Source organism: Panthera pardus, unplaced genomic scaffold (genome assembly GCF_024362965.1).
Source record: "Panthera pardus isolate Hobbes unplaced genomic scaffold, ASM2436296v1 HiC_scaffold_8, whole genome shotgun sequence".
Lineage (NCBI taxonomy): Eukaryota > Metazoa > Chordata > Mammalia > Carnivora > Felidae > Panthera > Panthera pardus.
In genome coordinates this window covers 23279108-23300423 of record NW_026527013.1, presented here as the reverse complement: position 1 = coordinate 23300423, position 21316 = coordinate 23279108, and the positions used below count along the sequence as shown (strand labels likewise).

Below are 21316 nucleotides of genomic sequence, written 5' to 3'. Positions count from 1 at the left end.
GGGGTTTTGTACTTTTTCAACGGACTGAGTGATGGGAACAGCACTGTAAGACTGAAACGGTCTAGAAATGTCACTTTTCCATCTGAGGAGACGGAGGTTTGACCCCGCACATCCTACAGTAAGTACAGCTAGCGTACAAGACAGGATGGCAGAGGCATACGCGGAGCAGAGACCAGAGTGGTGGGGCGGTAAGGAAGCTATATACCCCAACCAGGCCAGGAAGGGCGTGATCGACGGTGCTGCTCAGAGCTGTCCAAATAGCCCTTGAATTTGCCACTACCTGGACGAAAGCGATGAGCAACTGGAGGAATGAACATGGCCTGGTGGAGGAAAGTTCCCCAACAAGTCTGGGTGTGCCCATATGTTAGCATATTATGTAGTCATTAAAAAAATCACCCGTGCAGATGTTCCACTTAATGGTGTCAAAGAAGAGCAAATTAAAGCATCAATGATATACCTTTCTTTTTTCCTATCTGATGCAAGTGTGATAATGCAGTGGACATGAAAGCAGCTTTCATCATAGTGTAGCTGATAAAATAAAGGTCAAACCTCTCCGAGCTGAAAATAGTTTTCTGGTGATGGTGATCAGGCTCCCCGGTCGATGAGAGCCATCCTCCTTCCCCTGGCCCCTGCGTTATCCAGGTCACATGTGTTTCCCAGAGCCCCCAGTGAGTCTGTCTCTCTCGCCTGCACCCTGAAGCTGAGGCAGCTTTGCTGACCATTCAAAGCACCCATGCTCAAGCTAGTGGTCATGCTTCTGGTCCCATTGGGAGCCTACAGCTCTTCCTCCTGTGTTAAAGCTCACTAAGGAAGTTTCCCTCACGTAGATGCTCTGGAAAACAGTGTGGAGGTTCCTCAAAAAATTAAAAATAGATCTACCCTATGACCCAGCAATAGCGCTACTAGGAATTTACCCAAGGGATGGATACAGGAGTGCTGATGCATAGGGGCATTTGTACCTCAATGTTTACAGCAGCACTTTCACGAGCCAAATTATGGAAAGAGCCTAAATGTCCATTGATTGATGAATGGATAAAGAAGATGTGGTTTATATATACAATGGAATACTACTTGGTAACAAGAAAGAATGAAATCGGGCCATTTGCAGCAACGTGGACGGAACTGGAGGGTATTATGTCCAGTGAAGTAAGTCAGTCAGAGAAGGACAGATATTGTATGTTTTCACTCATATGTGGATCTTGAGAAACTTAACAGAAGACTATGGGGGAGGGGGACAAAAATTACAAATGATAAGGGAGGGAGGCAAACCATAAGAGACTCTTAAATACAGAGCACAAACTAAGGGTTGTCAGGGTGTGGGGGAGAGGGGAAAGTAGGTGATGGGCACTGAGGAGGGCACTTGTTGGGATGAGCACTGGGTATTATATGGAAGCCAGTTTGACAATAAATTATATTTAAAAAAAAGGAAGTTTCCCTCAGATATTTGTTGATCACCTTAGGTTTTATGCATAAGTATATAATGATACCTTATCCTGCTAATGGTGGTTTGTTATCCACATCAGAACACGAGCCTCACCTTTCCTGGTGCACAAGTGGCACGCACATCCAGGCCCCCAAAGACATGCAATCTGGGCCACTCCAACAGATTAAAGGGGAAAGGAGAAGCAGGAGATAAACAGGTCTATCATTTCCAGTAAGCATTTACCCAGAATATGAAAACAGACTCGGGCACAGAGCATCTGTACAACAAAATCAAAATCCTCTCTCTCTCTCTCTCTCTCTCTTTCAGGTGGGCTGTGCTTGGTTTGGGGTCCTGGGCTCAAGCATGAACTGCAGAGACACTGGAGTAGGTATAAAAAAGAACAACCTAAATGGGCACAGTTCTCAGAAATTTACCCCGGGAGAAGAGGTTTATGGGGCTTTAGAAAGAAGACACAAAGGACATTTCCTCCAGAATCATCCTAGGTAAGGAGAAACATGAGTTGATTGCAGGACTGTAGACAAGGCTCACATTGCAACAAAGGGATGTCAGTTGGACCAGAGGCAGGATCTGACAGGCTGGTAATTGCAACAACACCCCATGGCAAGCTTTTGTTTAGCATCTGGGTGCAAGGACCCCCATCTTTGCTGCACCACTCAGGGGAGGATACTATGAGAATACTGAGGCACTGATACAGTCTTCAAGGACTCTTGGACGCAAAGGCTCTCTCTAAGGCATACCAATGTGGTCAAGAGCTTTGGGGCCAGACTTCCTGGGATGGAATCCATACTGTGAGCCCATGGACCAATCAGTTCTCTGTCTCAGTTTCCTCACCTGCAAAATGAGGATAGCAATAACACCTACTTCAAAGGACCATTGTGTAGAATAAACCAGGTCATCTACATATAGCACTTATAGGAGAGCTGGCTTGCAGGAAGAATTCAAATATATGTCAGTTACTATTATTTATATTAGTTTTTTTCCTCTTTATAGGAATAATAATGTTCTCTGTGGAGAGTTTGGGAATGACTAACAGGTAACAGAAGTAAGAAAAATATCCTCACTTCTTTCAACCTTCTCTGGGAATTCATAACCAAAGAATAAATGCCATTTTAAAAGCTATTTTTTCCTTCCCAGAGGTGATCAACACCAGGGATTCAGGCTGGGCTATGGATGGCTCAGCCTCACTTCTTGGCTCACGGGTCCCTGAAGGTCTGTTCTACTCACTGTGTTGTTGATGTGATGCCTAAGTCACCTGGAGCCTGGGCCAACGGTTCTGCTCATCTTCCTCTAAATGGTTTCTAATTTCTTTCTCTTTAAAAAATTTTAAATTTAGCCAGTCTATTTTGCACGTGTTTTAATAGTTTATGTGACCTCACATCTTTTTTTGGAAGGACACAGGGTCTATGTTATAAATACCGTTATTTTATTCAACAAGAGCTGAGCTGCCAAGAGAAGTAGGATGCACCTTCCAAGATGTTCTCTGCAGCTGGGCAGACTCAAGCTGCTTCTTCCTCAGTTGGCCCTGCTTGCAAGGTGCTTTCCCAGATCTTGACCAAAAGCCTGCCCTCTGCTACTCACATGCAAACCCCAGTGGTGGACATATGGGCAGGGTGGATCCTGTGTAGACTTCACAAAGATGCTTTGTATGGGTTCCAGCATTCTCCAATCAATGAAGTGCAAATCTCTAGGAGACAAATGGTGACCTGGGTTTCCCCAGACATGCTGGTGATGAAGGAATTGACACTTTGAGTATGCCATGTTCCTCAAAGAGACGAGGCAAGGGACCCGAACCAGGAGACAACGAGAGACCACTGTGAGCAGAGTAAGAACACTGAACGTGTAGGAGATGTGGGAATTCTGAAGGTGGACCCCCCCCACCCCGCCCAGTCCTATGAGTCAGATGGAGGTGAAGAACACGCTCAGGAGTCTGGGAATCTGGGAAAAAGATGATAGGGCAGGGAAACCACTATTAATAAGAGGAGATATTAGCTCATTGAAAATTAACTGGAGCATAGGTGATGGATAAAGTGAGCCAAGTAATAAATCGCTTCCATGCAAAGGAGAAGTGAGAGCATCATCAGCTCTGTGCTTAGGAGCAGAGGACCTGCTCCCTGGATGGGAGGACTCTGAAGTAAGAGCAAGCATACTCCAGTTTGCCTCCCACGTTAATCAAAATGGATGAGAGGAAATTGATGGAGAAGCATGTTGACAACAAGGTTCCAGCCTTCTGGGAAAGGAAACAAAAAGGTCCAGGGAGGTCAAAATAAAGCAACTGATAAAGTAAAGATGTAAGAGGAAGGAAAACAATGGAATGCACCCTTCAGACACTCACGAGACAATTTAGCAGCTGTAAGTCCACAGGACCTTCATTAACGAGAAGGTTCCCTGAGGATTAATGACGATGAGAATGGTATGAAGAATAGCCACCACTCACGGGCCTCACCATGTCTGCACAGTGGTATAAATACCTTTTCATCACTTGGCATATTTACACATTTAAGATTCACAACTGATGTAGGTACTATTATCATCATACTCATTTTACTGGGAAAAAAGAACAAAACAACAAAATTGAGGCACGGAGAGGATAATTGCAGGCTTGGGACCAATAGCCAGCAAATAACCAACGTGGGATCTGAACCTAGGTAGGCTAATGCCTGGAGGGGTGCCCCTCACAACTGCGCTAGCCTGCTTCTTGGGAAGAGCAGGTTGAAAAGGAAGGGCATGGGCATCAGGCGCAGTACAATGTAAAGACCCCAATGACCACGTTTAAAAGAACAAGGAGATGTAAACCGTACCAGGTCATTGAGCTGACTTGACATCAGGCCACCAGCCCCTGGGAAAAGAGGGCAGGTTAGGAAGTAGCTTTTAACCAATCAGCCATTATTTTGTTTTAACTTGAGTTTAAAGAGTCTTAGTACAGATGAAGAAGGAAATTGGCTAAATTTCTAAAACAGATACACCTCTTGCAATTTATAGGCAAGGAAGAGAATCCAAGATTTATGCTAGCTGAGATGTCCAGGGAGTAGAGGACTTGAAGAGAAGAAAAATGACAGCCAGAGAACAGTGATGCTGGCCATGTTTCTGAAAGGCCCGGGAACCCAGCTGGGGAGTCCAGGTGGTTCCCCTCAACAACCCTTTGGGAAATAGGACAGACTGAGGGACAGAAACATTTATGTCTCAATGGTGAAACTGCAGAAAGAACCCTGGACAAATCAGGGAGGGTGAGGGCAGAGAACCATGGCCCTGCACGGAGATACCACAGAGAAAGGAAAGAACAAGGATCAAGGCAGGAACTCATGGGAAGTGACAATTTAATTAAGGACAGTCTGCCTACATTCATGCAAAGGCAGCCATGTCGAACAAATCTGATTTATTGAGGAAGTAACAAGAAGACAGACGGGGTTAAGTCTTGGGCATAAGGAAAGCTTTTGATACAGTGCCGAAGGCTGAATCCGCGCGGGAAAGAAGCGTGTGTGCTGTTGGCAGTGTGGCCAGGATGGGGAAGGCTGAGACTGCCCAGGAAATGCACTGCCAGCCGTGCAAATGGGAGGTGGGCCTGCTAAGCCCTGGGCTGCTCTTTAAAAAAAAAGGGCTGGCCCATGGTGTCCCTACAAGTGCACTGTGGCCCTGACTTTGTGGTGGTTAGAGCCTTCTGCTGTCTGGCCAGGCTCCCCTGAAGGCAGCAACACCCCACAAACGGCACTGAGGAAGGGTCTGGATTAATCCACAGCAGAAGGGACCAGACAGGAGCTGGTTTTGGCCAAATGCACAAAGCAGGCCTATCTGCAGTTTTTCCAACCAGCAGGAGAGTTATAAACCCCAAATGCCATCAAAAGGGCCCACTGTCTCCATGTCCCTGCAGTGGCCACCTCCTAGGATGGCCTCCAGGTACAGAAGTGGGTACAGTGGAGCTCCCTCCTCATCAGTCACTTACCACATCATCCCGGTCTTCCCACTCTACCTCCGAGAGGTCAACGCTACTGTAGTTAGGTTTCCTTCGCTTTTTTCCTTCCTCGTACTGGCAGGGAGAAAAGGAAAAGAAAACAAAATATTTCCATGAGATCAGCAGCCAGGGCAGCCTTTATCTCCCCAAGCCCCGTTTCTCTGACAGGAACCATGAGTAGAGAGATATTGATGAGAAGCCTGGCAGGGCACAGTCCTAGGGGTTTTAATAGCAGGGAAGCCGAGGCCAGTCGCTCTGAGCTGGGGAATAAGAAGTCAACTCTACTTGATATGAATTTACCTACTGGACTCATTGGCTCCAAACACGCCAGAAACCAAGCAAAATTTCCCCTCTGCCTGGATGGTATGTGTGTGGAATGGGGGAGATCCTTCTCTACTCCTAAGTTTTAAAGACCACCCCTTCATGACATAGGAAAGGGCTTTGTAGACAGTTTACCAAACATCTAGTCATAACCCTTTGTTTTATAGTTCTCCCACCCCTACCTCCTGTCCCAAAGCTACCCCCTAATTCCTTGGCTAGGAAACAAAAGTACTGATCTCCACAGTTGGGCTCAACATCCTGGTACCATTTTGTAGACACACAGAACCTTCTACTTCCTATCATGCTGTCTATAGCAGTACTGAGCTAAGCGCAGCTCCTTTACCTGGAGTAGATGTGGGTACTGGGAATCCCTGTCAGATTTAACGGCCATTAGGGCATTTCTCTGGAAAAGCTGATGAGTGCATTAATAACTGGGGAAGTGGTTTTCATTTTTTCTCCCTAGATCACTGGTGTTAGTCACCCTGCAAGCCTACCATTTTACCAACTGGATGTTCCTGTGTGTGGATGGTCCTGTGCCTCAGGGCCTTTAATGCTGGTTGTTGGGATGTTTATAATGTAGGAAAGTCTGCCCTCTACTGCAGGCTAAAGATAAGCAGCCCCTTTACAAGTTCATAAGATGTGGCTGATGGCATACTAGAAAAAAATATGTATGTATGTATAGCCTTTTTCTTTTTTGATTTTGTCTCTAAACTGGTCATCTTTGGATTGAATTGGTAAGATTTTAAATGAGATGCAGTGTCACTGTAAGTGTGTTAAGACCATAAAACCACAGGTTACCATTTTGGACACTGCTTGTCTACTGCAGAGACAAGGTGCTGAAGGCACATGGGTGTGAAGGAGAGACTCACTGCCAGTGTGTTGAACCAAACAGGTCTAAATGGGCCCCCAGTGGAACCCAGGGAACAGAGGCCAGACAGGGTAGTCACTGTAGAGCCAAACAGGGCCCAGTGGCTTTCCTCCTCTCTTGTTTTCCCTGTCAAGTGTATTTCAGGAGCGCTGAGACCTCTCTGGAAAGTGCCCACTGCACCACTCAGGAAGGCTGCATTGGCTCCAAGGGGCAGTGGGCTCAGGTCACCCAGGTCAACCACCCTTCCTCTCCCGGCTCTCAGGCTTTCCAATGAGCAGCTGTTCATGGCCAGTTTTACGACATTGGATCCACTGCAGATGAAGAGGGAGGGAAGTGGTTCCCTGCAAAGCTGCTGTAAATGACAGCAGATTCATGGCTGGATCCTGTTACGGAAAGTTCGTGTGCTCACAGAAGCTCTGACCCTGGCAAGTGTCAGACTGGGGCCAAGTGGGAGGAACAGGAATGAGGTCCATGGGGTTGTCACCCACAGCTTTCAGTGAGGAGGTGTGATGGGGAAGGGGGCACATGATGCTAAGTAAGACTCCACATGTCCCTTTGAGCAGCAAGAGTCAGAAACTCTTGGGCCTCTGTTAACTGTCTAACGGCCCCCATGTTCCATTTCAGTAAGAATCCTACTCCTAAGAGCCAGGAGGAACGCCAGAAGCTCATGCAGCCCAGCCTCTGGCCACTAAGGGCAAAGCCTTTACAGTTTCTTGGGCCATGTAACACTAGGTCTACACCATCTTTTTGTGAGAAGCACTTCCTTTGGTCATTACAAAATTCTCCTTTATTTATTTACTCAAATACATTTATTGGACCCCTAGTGGGGACCAGGTACTAAGGATATAAATAAAGCCAGCTAAATAGGCTTTCTTTCTTTTCCAAGGACTGGCTCCGCAGTTCATCACTCTTAATTCTGCTCCACCCCCCCGAAGGTCAATGTATTGCCCACCATGCATATTGGAAAAGAGCCCATCACAAGTTCAATAACAAATTCCATGACACATTAGATAACATGATATAACCAGAGTGTGCAGGACATCCCCACTCACCACCAGCCCCCGACCAAATTTTCGTGTCTGAGCATCATGTTATTTCAGCCACTCCTAAAGAAACTCAGGAAGACTGCTGAGGTCCTGAGCACCAAAAGTATCCACTTGTCTTTTGTTAGACAAAGTGTTTCTGCCACTCACTGGGCACATGATCTTGCACAAGGGGCCCAGTGGCTTCATGTTCCCCTTTTCTCACTTGCAAAATAAGAGAAGCAATAGTACCTCCGTGGCAACGGTAGATTGAGAGAATGAACTAGATAGTGTGTATAAATTGACAAACACATTTCTGGCACAGAATAAATTCTTAATATGCTAGCATGATTCCTGAGACCCATCATCTTGGCCAACAAGATCATGGGTCTCGTTGTATACAGTTGGCTTCCATGTCATTTCCTTGAAATGAAGGAGACCCAGTCAGTGATCCTGCTCTGCAAACCATAGGCAGGAAGGAGGTGTTTGTTGAAGATGGTTGTGTCAGAGAGTTACAGTCATGCACCTCCTCCTGGTGTGTATCTTAAGCACCAAGACTTGCGTACTATATACCTCAGCTGGGACTTGAGACTCTCGCAGCAGAAAAATCCATACCTGTGATAAAGAACCCAAGTCCTTTTAGATGGTATTTGGCAATTTTCTAATGCTTAGAGAAGCCTGGCCTTCTGACCACTCCCAGCTGTCAAACACTCAAGAAATTCAGTACATTGCACTTTTGATATTCAGAGAACCTGGAGAGTTTAGAGCGTGAGGTGAAGAAGCATTCCCAGTGTATTGGTCCACAAGCCAGTGAGTCTAAATAAGTTAGTTTCATTGAAGGAAACAGGCAGGACTGGGGATACTTGCTCTGGAACTCCATTTTAGGAATAACTCTCTCTCTCCTCTCTCAAAAATCAATAAACACTAAAAAAAAAAAAAAGAAGGAAAAAATAAAAGAAAAAAAAAAGAAGGAAAAGAAAAGAAAAAAAAAAAGGAATGTCCCACCACAATGTCTGTTTAACCAGGTATGTGAAACCAGTCTGAAAGACTTCCCATTTGGGTCTTTGTTAATGGTCTCCCATTAAAGATCAAGCAGTAATGTAGAAGAGTGATTACTCTGAGCGAGAGAAGAAAAAGTCAGTGGCTGTTGCATAAGACAAAACAGATTGAGGGTGGTAAGTAAACTCAAGCATAATGACCCTAGATCCACCTTTATTTTTTCTCCCATTTAGAAAGCACATTGGAAGGCTAGAGATTAGACTTCCATGAGGAAGACATCTGTGCTGTGCACTGCCCCCACCCATCCCTCACATTTTCCAGGGCAATCACCTTGCTTTCTTCCAGGGGAAGATCTTGGGCTCTATGCCCCATAAATATAGTTCTTGGGAAAGCAAGACCATCCTGGTTCAGAGGTGGGCAAGTGACCTGAGCATGTAAGGAGACCCACATCTCTCCAGGACACAGAGATTGGTTCAGAGCTGGGTATATAACTCATGCCAATCCAGATGAGACCCAATCTGGGATGCTTTCTTGGATTTATCTGGATAAAAGAGCTGTGCATCCACTAGCATCATTAAGGTGGTAGGACGTGAACTTGAGCTCCTCATAAACATCTCTGCTTCTGCTTGGAGAGAGCCTTCCTGAGAATGAAGCCAGTGCAGAGAAAGCAGAGAAGAGACAGGAAGAGAGTCCTGAAAGCATGGTGTGTGTGCCTGGATCAAGCTGTGACTGAAATCTTTATGCCCTTAGATGTTTCAGGTACCAACACATTCTCTCCACATTACCCCCTTCCCTTTCTAAATATGTTGTTTTAAAGCTGGTTTGGGTTTCAAACGTAAGTAGTCACTGGAGTTGTGATTTGTATATATTTAATGCCTTTATTATTTTCCTTGTAAATGAACCACTTTTAAAGTACATTTTAAGTGAAGTGTTCCTAACGGCTCTTTAGGAACATGTGATTTGCAAAATACCTCACTGTTAATCAAGATAGACTACTATGTTTGAGCATGGCTGATCCCCTACTTTCTCCCCGAGAGGACACATGGGAGGCCACAGTGTAAGAGTGACAGAATGAGAAGTAAATCTGACTCCCAGGCCAGATCTCCCCTATCCCGTGGGATTCAGCCTGTGACACATCCCGGATCCACCAGCCCCACTCCCTGCTTCCCTGCGTGAGGATCTCGTTACTGGGGCTGAGGCATCGGATATGGCATTTGTTAGTGTATCTATAAACTGTAACTTCCTTTGAAAATGTGATTAACGAATTGCGAACGGTTTCCAAAGGTTTATAAACAGATACTTTGAGAGCCACGGGTAGGTTTGTAGTTTTTGGTGCCTGTTTTATGAAAAAAATATGTGGGGGAGAATTTAATAAGGAAAGATATTCTGTGCTATGAAATACTTTGAGGTGGAGTTTCAAATAAAGGCCAGATGTGGTGAACATACAAACCAGCCCGTGGCCTAGGAGGATGGGACAAGATGGGCACCCATCTGAGGGGCAAGCTGGAGCCATACAGGAGCTGCCTTATGTGCCTGAACCTGACAGGTGGGGGTTAACTGGCTGCTCCTGAGTGTTCTTGTGGGTTATCTAGAGATGGACTTTGGAAGCATAATGGGATGGGCTGAGGTGATGACCACGTTCATGTGAGTTTGAAAAAAAAAATGTCTTTGCTTTTTTTTCTCTGTGTGTGTGTGTTGTGGGGGTGGGGGGGGGAGGGGAGGAAGGGCCAGAGGAGATCAGCTACACACATCCACACAGCCTCTGCGAAACAAATATTGTGTATGCTAATAACTGATAAATTGTACGTGCTGCTCCACACTGCCAACAGGAAGGAAGGAGATGGGGTGGGAGGCCCACAACTGGAGAGGAAGAAATCTTGCCCAAAGCTAATGCCATCTGGTACAGGGGTGTGGCCAAGGGCAGGGAGCCAACCATTGTCTGGGCAGATGTTCTCTCCCAAGGAAAGCATGGTCCTCAGCTGGTGAACACCTTCACCATCTCCTCCGAGGCCCGCGTCTCCTCTTGTCTGAGAGGCCAAAGTGGTCCTTTCAAGGAGAAGGAAAGGAGGCACATCTTCTCTCCTCCATGCACAAGACAGCAGGGCCTGATGGCCACCAGGCACGTCATTCCTTCACTCCCTCAGCCATTCGTTCCCTTATTTGCTCATTTACACACCCACATACCCCAAAATACTGTTGGATACTGAACATTTATCAGGTCCTGAGCCAGGCCCAGGTGAGCCTGGGGAAAGCATGGAGAAGCTGAGAACGGTCATTTCCTGCACTCAGGTTGTAGACGGTGGTTCACTGCTCATTAATCAGGGTGGTCAGAAGAGCAGTAGAGAGCAAGGCCCTAGAGTCAGACTCTGGTTCTAGTCACACACACACTGTGTGCTCCAGGGCTGGTGTGCATCATTTCTCTGAGCCCATGTTGCTCATCTATAGGATGCAGGTAATAGCATTCAGCTCACAGGGCTGGGATGAGAAGCAAATGGGTACACACATGGTTGAGTAGGGGTATGTCTTGACAAACAGTCTCAAGAAATGCCTACTCGGCAAACACCAATAACTGCCAAGGTCATTACTGACACCTGAGATGTGGCAGCACCTGCCTCAGCCCTGGAAAGTATGCTCATGGGATCAAAGGTTTCTTAATAGTACGGTCCTTTTAAAAAGAGGCAGTTCAACCTGACATCGTGGTCCATTCTTCTCAAGGTCAAAGCAAGGGTCTCAAACACAAGGTCTCCGGTTGCCATGGCACATAGCCTTAGAGGAGGTGGCCCAAGGGAATGGGAGTCTCAGTGGAAACAGAGTATCAGTGACTCCTGTCTACAATCCAAAAGGTTTAAGCTTTGGCTGTTTTTTAAGGTGTTTTGTTTTGTTTTTTTCTCTCTCTCCCTTGATTATCCATGTAACAACTGCTCACTGTAGAAAATTTGGAAAATACTGAAAAGTGAAGGAATTGAAAAAAAATATATTGTGTTCACTATCACGATACAGCCATGCAGGGATCCCCACCCACCATTCTGCTATCTGTTCCAAAGGGAAAGTACTTTGAAGTAGTTACAGCTTTCAGTCTTCTAAGTTCATTGTTTCTCCAACAAGGAATTCATAAAATGTAGCAACCAATCTGTTCTGCTTTCCAAGTGACTGCCTTTAGCAAAAAAGAAAAAAAAAAAGCAAACGTTTTCTGACAGCTACCTTCCCCCTCACCTCCTAGCATTCCTCAGGAAGAGTGAATGCCCTTCTTCCAGGAGCCGTGCTAAATGGTGTGCCTATCTCCATGGAAGGATAACCACTTCACAGACGCGCAAACGCAGAGCCCAGGGATGCAGGCCACATGGTGGCATGGCTAACTGGCAGTGGAACTGGGATTCCACCCCATCTTTGCCTGGTTGCCCAGCCTCGGGTCTTCACCACATTTTGTACTAGGCCTCCCTCGAGGGTGTCTCAGCTCAGATGGCGACCACCCACAGGACGCAGTAGGCGTATTAATGGATGCAGAACCATGCCGGAAGCCAAATCCCACCAGTCCCTTGTGCCTCCACTGGACGCCAACTCATTCAGGCTACCCTGAAACTGGCCTTCGCGGCCAGGGGTACACCGATTCAGTTTTAGATTGAGAACAACTACAATATACTGAGTGCATGGAACCAGGATCATGGCACATGCCCAGTGCACACAATACAAGGCCCAATAGCCAACACCTGACTCAGACCCTCAGAGAAGCCTTGTAGCATCTGATGGTACCATGGTATCTAGGATTTCCCTCAAAATGGTGCTGGCCCTTTGGTTGCACCACCCCATGTAGCTCAGACCTTTCTAGATAAATTTGATGACCGGATGACATAGACATGCCAGGGGACAAATACCAAGGAGTTTGTACGTAGGGATGAAATCCTCCATGTTCATGGGTAGATGAGAAGCCCAGATACACTGGAGGGAAGCAGGGAGGGCGTGTCCAAAAGCAGCCGGAAGGTGGGAGAGAGGCAGCAGGGCATGTCGAGACAACAAGCCTTTTCCTTTTTCTACCAGGTACCCTGCTCTTATTAATTAATGTTTTTAAGTGTCTCAAAGATGAAAAGTTCTACATGCTCTCCTAGTGTGATTACAAAATCCTTTTGATCGCTGTAAAACTAAAACAGCCTTGGTATTTTTTTAAAAAACAACAATTAACAGGCTGCTTTGAAAACCCCAATGACCTTTATCTTAATCAGTGTCCTCTGAGTCGTGGTGAGTCACCCCCATGGTGTGTGGGGAGGAAGTGGCCTCACTCCACCAGCGGTTTTGTAGGCTTCAGTGTGGCTGATACATGGCGGCTGGATCTAAATTCCCATTCTCAGAAAGCCAGTCTGCCTTGTAATAGCAAGAGAGTCATGAAAATGAAAAGCGTGCTGAGTAGTTGGGGCAGGAGGAGATTTGGTTGCCAGCAAAGGGACTGGGAAGCGGAGACTCTGACCCAGAGAGAGGGGAGCTGTCTGCAGGCGTCTGAGTCAGGTGAAGGGCTTTTGCTAAGAAAATACCAGCCTTGAGCACAGAAGAAAGACCATGATGCTACCTGCAGAGGAAAGGTGAGTGTGGGTACCTGGAAGACCGCCCCACTGATTGGTTAGAACACTCTGGACAAAACCCACACTACAGTCTTCTGGGCAAAGGTTAGATGCAGGACAACCTTCAGAATGAATGCCCAAGTTCCAAACAGAGTTGCTCCGAGTTCTCGAGCACAGACAGTGCCATATTCCAAAGCTGATTTCACATAAAGCTTTCAAATAGCTAGGTCGTTAGGAAATACTATCTAGGATAACAAGAGGACCTCTATAATTTGAAAGTATGTCTGTGACAGTTGACAAGCAAACAATTTTTTATGCATTTACAGAACTTTATTTGGCATTATTCCCCTGAGCACTTAACTGCAGCAAAATACCCTTGGGTATTGAAATGTGTCAGACTGTTTTGAACATGTACTATAATTGGGCACCAAAAACTGCAGAGACGATGCATTTTCTTATTCACCCAAGTGAAATAAAAAACAAGCCTCAACCAACAGTGCCACAAAACTGTGGCACATTTGCCTTCCAGAGGTGCTGCAGCTGCCCATTCACACAGAGAGAGCTCTCTGCTGCGGGGTTTCTGCCTGTGGTCAGGGACATGGGCCTTCCTTGCCTGTCACCCCTGTTCCCATCACCTCTCCTGGCTCAGTCCCTGGGAGAAATATTCCAGTCCCATTGGCTCCACTTGGAGGGATGATGTTTGGAACAGAGAGGCCTCTCTCAATGTTAAGGTTTCTGTGCTAACTGGCATGAAGTGCAGGAAGCTGGCAATGATTTGCAAGTGAAAGAAATGGAGGGAGGAAGAAACTAGGGAAAGGAGTCCTTTCTTGCAAGCCAGCTACCATTACCCTTGACTCTGGTTTATGCCTGCGATGATATCAACCTACATCAGATAGCTAAGCCTTCACCAAACGTGTGTGTGTATACGATTTTATTAGAGGGCTGTGTGGCGTGATAGTTTTCTCTTTTTCTGCTAAAAGTTTTAAAGATACTTGTGAAGGAGGAAAAGACATAAAGCGATCCACCTCTGTGCCCACATCTTCCATGGAAGTTTCTCTGATCCTTCAGCTAGAGTCTGTCTCCCTTTTCCCCTGGGGTGGCCCTTGTTTGCGCCTCCCTGAGGACACAAGAGTTTTTGTGATATAAACATGCACATGTCCATCTTTTCAACCCATCTGCTTTCTGCCCCAGCCACATTCTCATCACCAGACTGAACAGGTTCTCATTCATCACTGATCCATCCATATCCCACTAGACTGGTGACCCAGCAAAATGTTTAGGTTTGATTTTTTCTTTGCAGATGATTCTGATATACAGTCTTTTTTTTTTTTAATTCTGGATGCATGCTGGTCTGAATAAGCCCAAGGGACTTCTGATGTCACTCGTGACTCATAGGAAAACCAAAGGTCCCCCGCAAGGCTGACTCAGTCCTCTGAGTCTTACACTTGTCTGTGATCATGGAGATGTGGGCAGAAGCTAAAAAGGCAAGTAGAATCAGAGAAAGAGGCCAGTGGGCCAGGCAAAGCAACCAGGGCTCATCAAACTGCCATATGCAATGCTTCTATCTTTTCCTTGTCTTTTGAAATAGAATCATGTCTCTCCATCCCTCTTGCCATCAACTTAGTTTCAACCACCATGATACCCACCCACCTTGATGAAGGTGAGTGTCTTCTAAGCCTTTCTGCATGGAATTTACCTCTCTAGTCCATGCTCCAGGGTCCAGATGCCAGAAGGGAAGATTCTTCTGCAACCCAAATCACCACTTGGCCCAGAATCCTCATGGCTCCCCATGCCCTCTAGGATGATGTCCAATGTTCGGGAATGCCACAGTCCCCATCACTCTGTCTGTTTGCTGCTCTGACCTCTCTCTCTGTACTTCCTGCCTGTCTCTCTATGACTCCCCAGCTAGGCTGAGCTGACTGCTAACTGTATCATTATCGTCCTTGCCTCCAGGCTCTGTATCAACCACTCTGTTTCCAACAGCCTTCACCCCAACTCAACATCCAGTGGCTCCTCAGGACTTGACAGAGACATCAGCTCATCTGGGAAGTCTAGTGCAGAGTTGGTTCAGGTCCTTCCTGTGTTCTCCTGAGCCTCCTGTGGTCTCTCTGTCCACACCCATCACATCTCCCCAACTAGGTCCCAAGATCTCCAGGAAAGAGGCTATTTCTCATTCAAGATTGAACCTGCAATGCCCAGGAGAGTGCCTGGCAGAAGAGATTCACCATGAATATTTGAATATTTCAATGAGTGAAGAGAGTCAATGAACAAATTAGGATGTGAATATAAGCGAATATACTTAATGAACACATGTAGAACCCACAGTACGTGTCTGGCCAGTTCTAGACCTTTTGTGAACATGAACTCATTTAATCCTCAAAACACTCTCAGATAGTAGGCACTATTTTTGTACTCATTTTGCGGCACAGGAAAACAGAGGCCAGGGAGGTTGAGCAACTTGTCCAAGGCCACACAGCTGGCAGATGAGGCTGAGGGAGACGGCTCTGCCCCACGGACAAACATGTACCTGAGGCTGCTGTCTGGTGCCTACCTGAGATGTGTCCTGTGATGGCACAACAGAAGGATGATGATGGCAAGGTGACGTGGGATCACAATCAACCAGCTCCCTGCCATTCTACACGGAGCAGAGCTGAGCTTCAAACAAATTATTAACACTCAAAGGAATCTTTCCATTAAATATATATGAATGTACTGTTCATACTTGTATTTGAACCTGGATGCAATGGGCTCCATGGAAGGAGCATCCCAGCCGTATGACTCTCAAGCCTGCCCCAGTACTAGGGAGTCAGGTAAATGCTTGCACCTGCCCCACTTACTCCCAAACCCTCCTCCCGGAATGCAGATAGAAATTTAGAAACTCCAGGTGAGACTTTTGGTGAGAATCAAGCATTTGGCTCCTTGGGTTTTTGATTTGATTTGGAGTACTCAGTGTGTGTGTCTTCCCTCTAGATGATGTTATAGACTTGACTCTGGCAAAGTACATCCGCAGGTCTGCCTAGGGTGAACTATGTGCCTCAGTCAGACTTTGGTTTTCTAGTCACGGGGTCCAAATGAGAGAAGCCTCTGTGGCTACCGTAAGTGGAAATGGCCAGTGTCTCCTTGACTTGCTCCTCAGGGGGTCTCTGCCCTTCTGAGAGGAGAGACAGGCACAGAAAGCCTCACATTTCAAACTTGAACCCAGAGCTTCCTGGGTTGAGGCTGGCAGGCTAGCCACTCATTTGGGATTTCTGGCTCTGGCAAGCTGCGTGAGTACCCAACCTTGTGAAATTCCCAGCTATGGGCTAAAGAAATTCCAACTATTGGGTGCCATTCTACTATGCCATCATCTACTGGGGGGCTCACTGGGGCAACAACAGGGGTAGATCCCATCCCAAGGAGAAAGGGGCAGTGAGGTTGAGAAGGGTTTGAAGCAAGAGCCCTACCTGACTTGGCCAAACTACTTTCTTGCCCAACTGTATTAGTGTTCCCCCTCACCCTGCAAACACCCACAAAGGATGTGGAAGTGGCACCCCGGAAGTGTGTTCAGAGATACAATGATGTGCGATGGTCAGTCCAGCGGTGGTGGGCATTATTAAATTATGGTGCCCAAAAGCCCATGGTGTCAACTGTTTTATTTGCATTCTTTGGGTCTTATCATTTAAGATCATGTAAAAATGACAGCTGCTTATAATTATTTGGAGGTTGGAGCTGCAATAATTAAAACCATCTGCCTTTATCTTACCGCTACCAAACTTAACCCCAAGAGGTTGGGTCTACTGAACTTCAAAGAGGGAAGTAAGAAATAAAAGAAAACTCCGCACATTACTAACAAATTTCTTGTGATTCATTTAAATGTATAACCAGTTATTCCAACAGCCTTCAAACCTTTAATTATCTTTTAAATATATATAATTTGGGACTGCTAATTAGATAGCAATTTAATGCTCTCATGGGGATTCAGATGCACTGTCTTTCTAAAATGTAAACTCCGGGAGGAATAATCATTGGCATTCAAATGATTGAATTCTTCAGTTATTCAAATGAGTGTGGGTATTTTCACTGTTGGAATCATTTGAATATTCTGCTGTCGGCCCAGCTGTAGGGTTTAAGGGACTCCTGAAGAGCAGGGAATAAGGCTAGGGTTTCTCCCTGTCCAAGTCCAGCCCTCTGGAGAGAAACCAGCCAGGCTCCTTGGGAAAAGCCTAACAACACTCAAACAGCTCAGTTAAGGCTCCTCTGAGATACAGATGGTTCTGTTTTCCTATTTTAAGGAGGAGCAAACTTTCCGGGAATTTACAGTTATGAAAGCTTTAATGCTTGCTTCGCAGGCGCTCTCCATGCTGGTCTGCCTGCTATTGTCTGGGCAGTTAACATTTTAATTAATAACTCCCTCCCGGCAACAGGCTGCTGCAGACGGAGGAGGTGAGGGCTTCACTCTGCCTTGAGCTTCCACTTCCTGTGTATTCCTACCCCCGTTGAGATGGTCCTTTAAATTATATAAAGATGTGCATCACATGCAGAAAAGCAATTGATCAATTGATGACACTGGGTAATGATAGAAGCCAGCTCTCCCATCTCAGACTCACAATATGGCTAGGGTTTGCATTCCTGAGCAGGGGGCTAGTAGCTAGCAGCTGAGGCTCATTTCCCCCACGAGGGGAAGGAGGTGCAGACAAATCTATAGGAATTTTTAAGAGATCATTATTCAACACATTGCATGTAATTACATTTTGATGAGCTTTTTATTGCTAATTCATCATCCAAGATGGGGCACTCTAGATATGAAATTAATCTAGTAAAACAAAGGTCAGAGTGTGTCCAGTGTAAAGAAAGGCTTTGTCCTCATCAAATCCTTTTGCCAAACAATGAAGCAGCTGAGAATGTTATCTCTAAACCGAATTCCTTTCGCCTACCCTTGATTAGTAATAGCACAAAGCCAAGGCTCCCTGGTACTTCTAAGCACAAATGTGGATTCTGCAAGTAAGCTGGTGTAATGTGAATTCATGTGCAGGAGCCCGAAATATAATGGAAAATGTGTCTGATGGCATCGTGTTAATGCAAAAGGCCATGGGGGCACACGCAAAACTGCATTCGAAGCTCTAGTCTACAGCAAATCAATTTTTCCCAAGAAATAGCAGTCCACTGGTATCCTGGCTTGAGTTCTCTCTGAAGCGGTCCCAGAGCCCTGGATTCAAGGGCAAGGTTTTTTACTTGGGAGGGGTTCTCAGGAAATACCTGTAGGGATGCCGCAAAGTGACCCAGAGACAGAGACGGGCAGGTGGCCAACACAAGGCACATCATCGAGCACATGAGCACTGTGGGCACCCAGAGCCGAATCCCATGGCCAGGCTCTGGGAGCTGCTGTTGAGGAGCCTTCTCGAGAGAGCCCACCTGTGAGGGGCGGGGGGAGGGGGGGTGCTCACCAGTCTCTGGTGGGGGGTATGCTAACTCCCTGGCACATCTGGCTTGCTGCCTCAGAGGAGTGCACTCTGAAAGCCAGAGGAAGTCTTCAGCCAGGTGCTGGCAGCAGGAAGCCAGGCTGGCATGTGTGGACATGGCAGTAACTGAGGGGACATGAGCAGAGTATTAAAGGCAAGTGCTTCACTGAGCTTCTTCCCAAGTAGGACCCTATCACTCCCCAGTGACCCAGTCACTCCCCCTTGTGCTTTGGAAGTCTGTCCTAAATCCACCCAAAGATTCCAGACTCCGACACACTCAACACGCCACACCTCAGCGTCTTTGCTGACACTCTTCCCTCAGCCTGAAAGAGCCTCCAACATCTCTGCACAGTGATTCTCTTTCCTCCCTCAGGGGCTCAGTGTAACAAGCCATTCCCAGGAAAGGCTCTCCCCGACCATCCAACCAAGGGAGGTGCCTCTCCCTACTTTCTGTTTTCTCAGATCCTTGTTTCTTTCGGAGAGTTTATCCGAAATGTGTAGTACTTTTTATTTATTTGTTTACTTATGAACTTTAAAAAATGTCCATGAGATTGTAAATGGGTAACGAAGGGGAATTACGTCTGTCTCATTTTATCACTAGATCCCCAGCCTCTAATAGAGTGCCTGGCCCAGGAGTAGCGTCCAATGAATGCAGGCCAGATGAGGGAGGAATGGGAGGGAGGGGGGAGAGAGGGAAAGGAGGTGGGAAAAGAAGAGAGGGCAGGGAGGGAGGGAGGAAAAGAAAAGAGAGAAGAAAGGAAGGAAGGGAAGGACCCAGAGAGAGAGGAAAGGAGGAGGGAGGAGGAGGGTGGGAAGAGCGGGGGAGGGCGGGAGGAAAGATTCACCACTCCAGCAGTGCAAGAATGAGCTTGTTATGCATCTGGTGTCTAAGGGCCCTTTGCTGCTCCCAGCTGTGCTGGACTGGATCACAGACTGTGACCTCGGGCTTATAGGCTGCAAACCGGCTCCCCGCAGCCTTTTCCAGCCACCCCTTCCCTTCCACAGCTAGACACCAAGTCCTTTTATAAATTCCACTTCTTGTCAGTATTTTCACCCTGGTGCCTAATAATATAGTGTGTCATCAGTTTCCTAGATGTGAGTCTTCTCTCCCCACTTATTTACCATTCCATCTCTTCTGCGAGGTACCTCACGGGGCCGTGCATATACAAGGGTGAACAAAACACAATGTGATCAGCATTCAGGTTGCTGGTCATGCAGATGCAGCGAGGGGCGGATGTGTCCAGATATTTCTATAATGTAGTGCTGAGACCAAACTCAAAGGCCTATGCAAGAAGCCTGGTTGGACAGGGAGAGACCTCTTTGGGGAGGGTGGCGGGGGGCAGGGGTGCACACTGTGGGTTCCCTGAGAGCTGAGGCCAGGCCACACCCAGCAGAGGCTCCCAGACTTGGGGATTTCACTGCTGTAGCAGCTAGGCTGCTGTTGCTGTAAGCAACAGATACCCATTCTTTTTTTTTTTCTGATTTTTTTTTAACATTTATTTTTGAGAGAGAGAGAGAGAGACAGAGAGAGAGTGGGGGAGGGGCAGAGAGGGAGGGAGACACAGATTCTAAAGCAGGCTCCAGGCTCTGAGCTGTCAGCACAGAGCCCGATGAGGGGCTCGAACTCACAGATGGTGAGATCATGACCTGAGCCAAAGTCAGATGCTTCACCGACTGAGCCACCCAGGAGCCCCACCAGATACCAATTCTTAATCACTTGGGTAAAAGGGAAATTTACCGGAAGGTATAGGGAAGCTCTTTGCTCCCACTGCATTGAGAGATAAATACATAAATGAATATGAATGAATGAATAAACAAGGAACTGACAGAGTCTCTTGTTCTTCTTTTTCCTTCTCCTTCCAACCTTCCTTCTTCCTTCTCTCTTCCTTCTTTGGCAGAGTAAAGACTTAAGAAAAACAAACCTTCAGTCTACCCTTACCTTTGTATCAGTGGGGCCCCAGCAGGAAGCACATGGCATAGTCATGCTGGCTAATTAAGGAAGGTTTAATAAAGAGGCTATTGTAACGGTGTGGGCAGGGTGTGGGAAACTAGAAGAAATGATGCAGTCTCCCGAAGCCAGCAGTAGCGGGGACCCTTCTCCCACTCTTCCTGAAGGGACAGAGGAAAGGGCACTGTTCATGTCCTGAGAGAGAAAGCCACAGAGACAGGGAGGCAAATGTGACTTTAGATTGGGTGCGGCCAGTCCCGGGGCCACAGGGCTGAATGTGCACTCCGACCCCACCCGCCTGTCTCTACCTCTAGTGGGTGCCCCCCAGGAGCCAAACCCCAGCCGCTGCCCAGCGCAAAAGAGCCCCCGCTGAGTTCAGTTCAGGGCAGTGTACGGGGCAGCCTGAGAGCAGAGACAAAGGGGGAAAGTGTCTGCAGGAGTGCCGGGAGGCTCTCCAGCCCAACTTGCATTCTGTGAGGGATCCTTATAACGCTGCTTCACAATTAATTTTACGAAAAATGACCAGGCACATGTCATTGTCCATAGTCATCCTTTGGTTTTCCCCTGAAGACTGACCCAAATTTGCTGTCTGACCAACGGTCCTTGGCCTAGGCATCAGTTATTCCCTTTGAGATGGGTACCACCGTCATGCGGGGCAGTATGAGGACTTAAGAAGGCAAAACACACGGAGGTGCTCGGCCCAGAGGCTGGGTCCTGACCCGCTAAGTAACAGCTGCATTGTTACCACCAGGTCCCTGTCTGCTCAACCCCATCTACGCC

At 47.0% G+C, this 21316-nt stretch overlaps 1 protein-coding gene across 4 annotated transcripts in view; it reads right to left on the bottom strand.

Annotated features, from left to right (window-relative positions):
• The window catches only part of CACNA2D3 (calcium voltage-gated channel auxiliary subunit alpha2delta 3), an 859023-nt gene that overhangs the window by 177825 nt on the left and 659882 nt on the right, over positions 1-21316 (bottom strand). For all 4 annotated transcript variants that reach the window (XM_053897956.1, XM_053897957.1, XM_053897958.1 and 1 more), the window contains one exon: positions 5382-5465. In XM_053897956.1, the coding sequence (XP_053753931.1) occupies positions 5382-5465 (84 nt within the window). The remainder of the gene's footprint in view (positions 1-5381; positions 5466-21316) is intronic.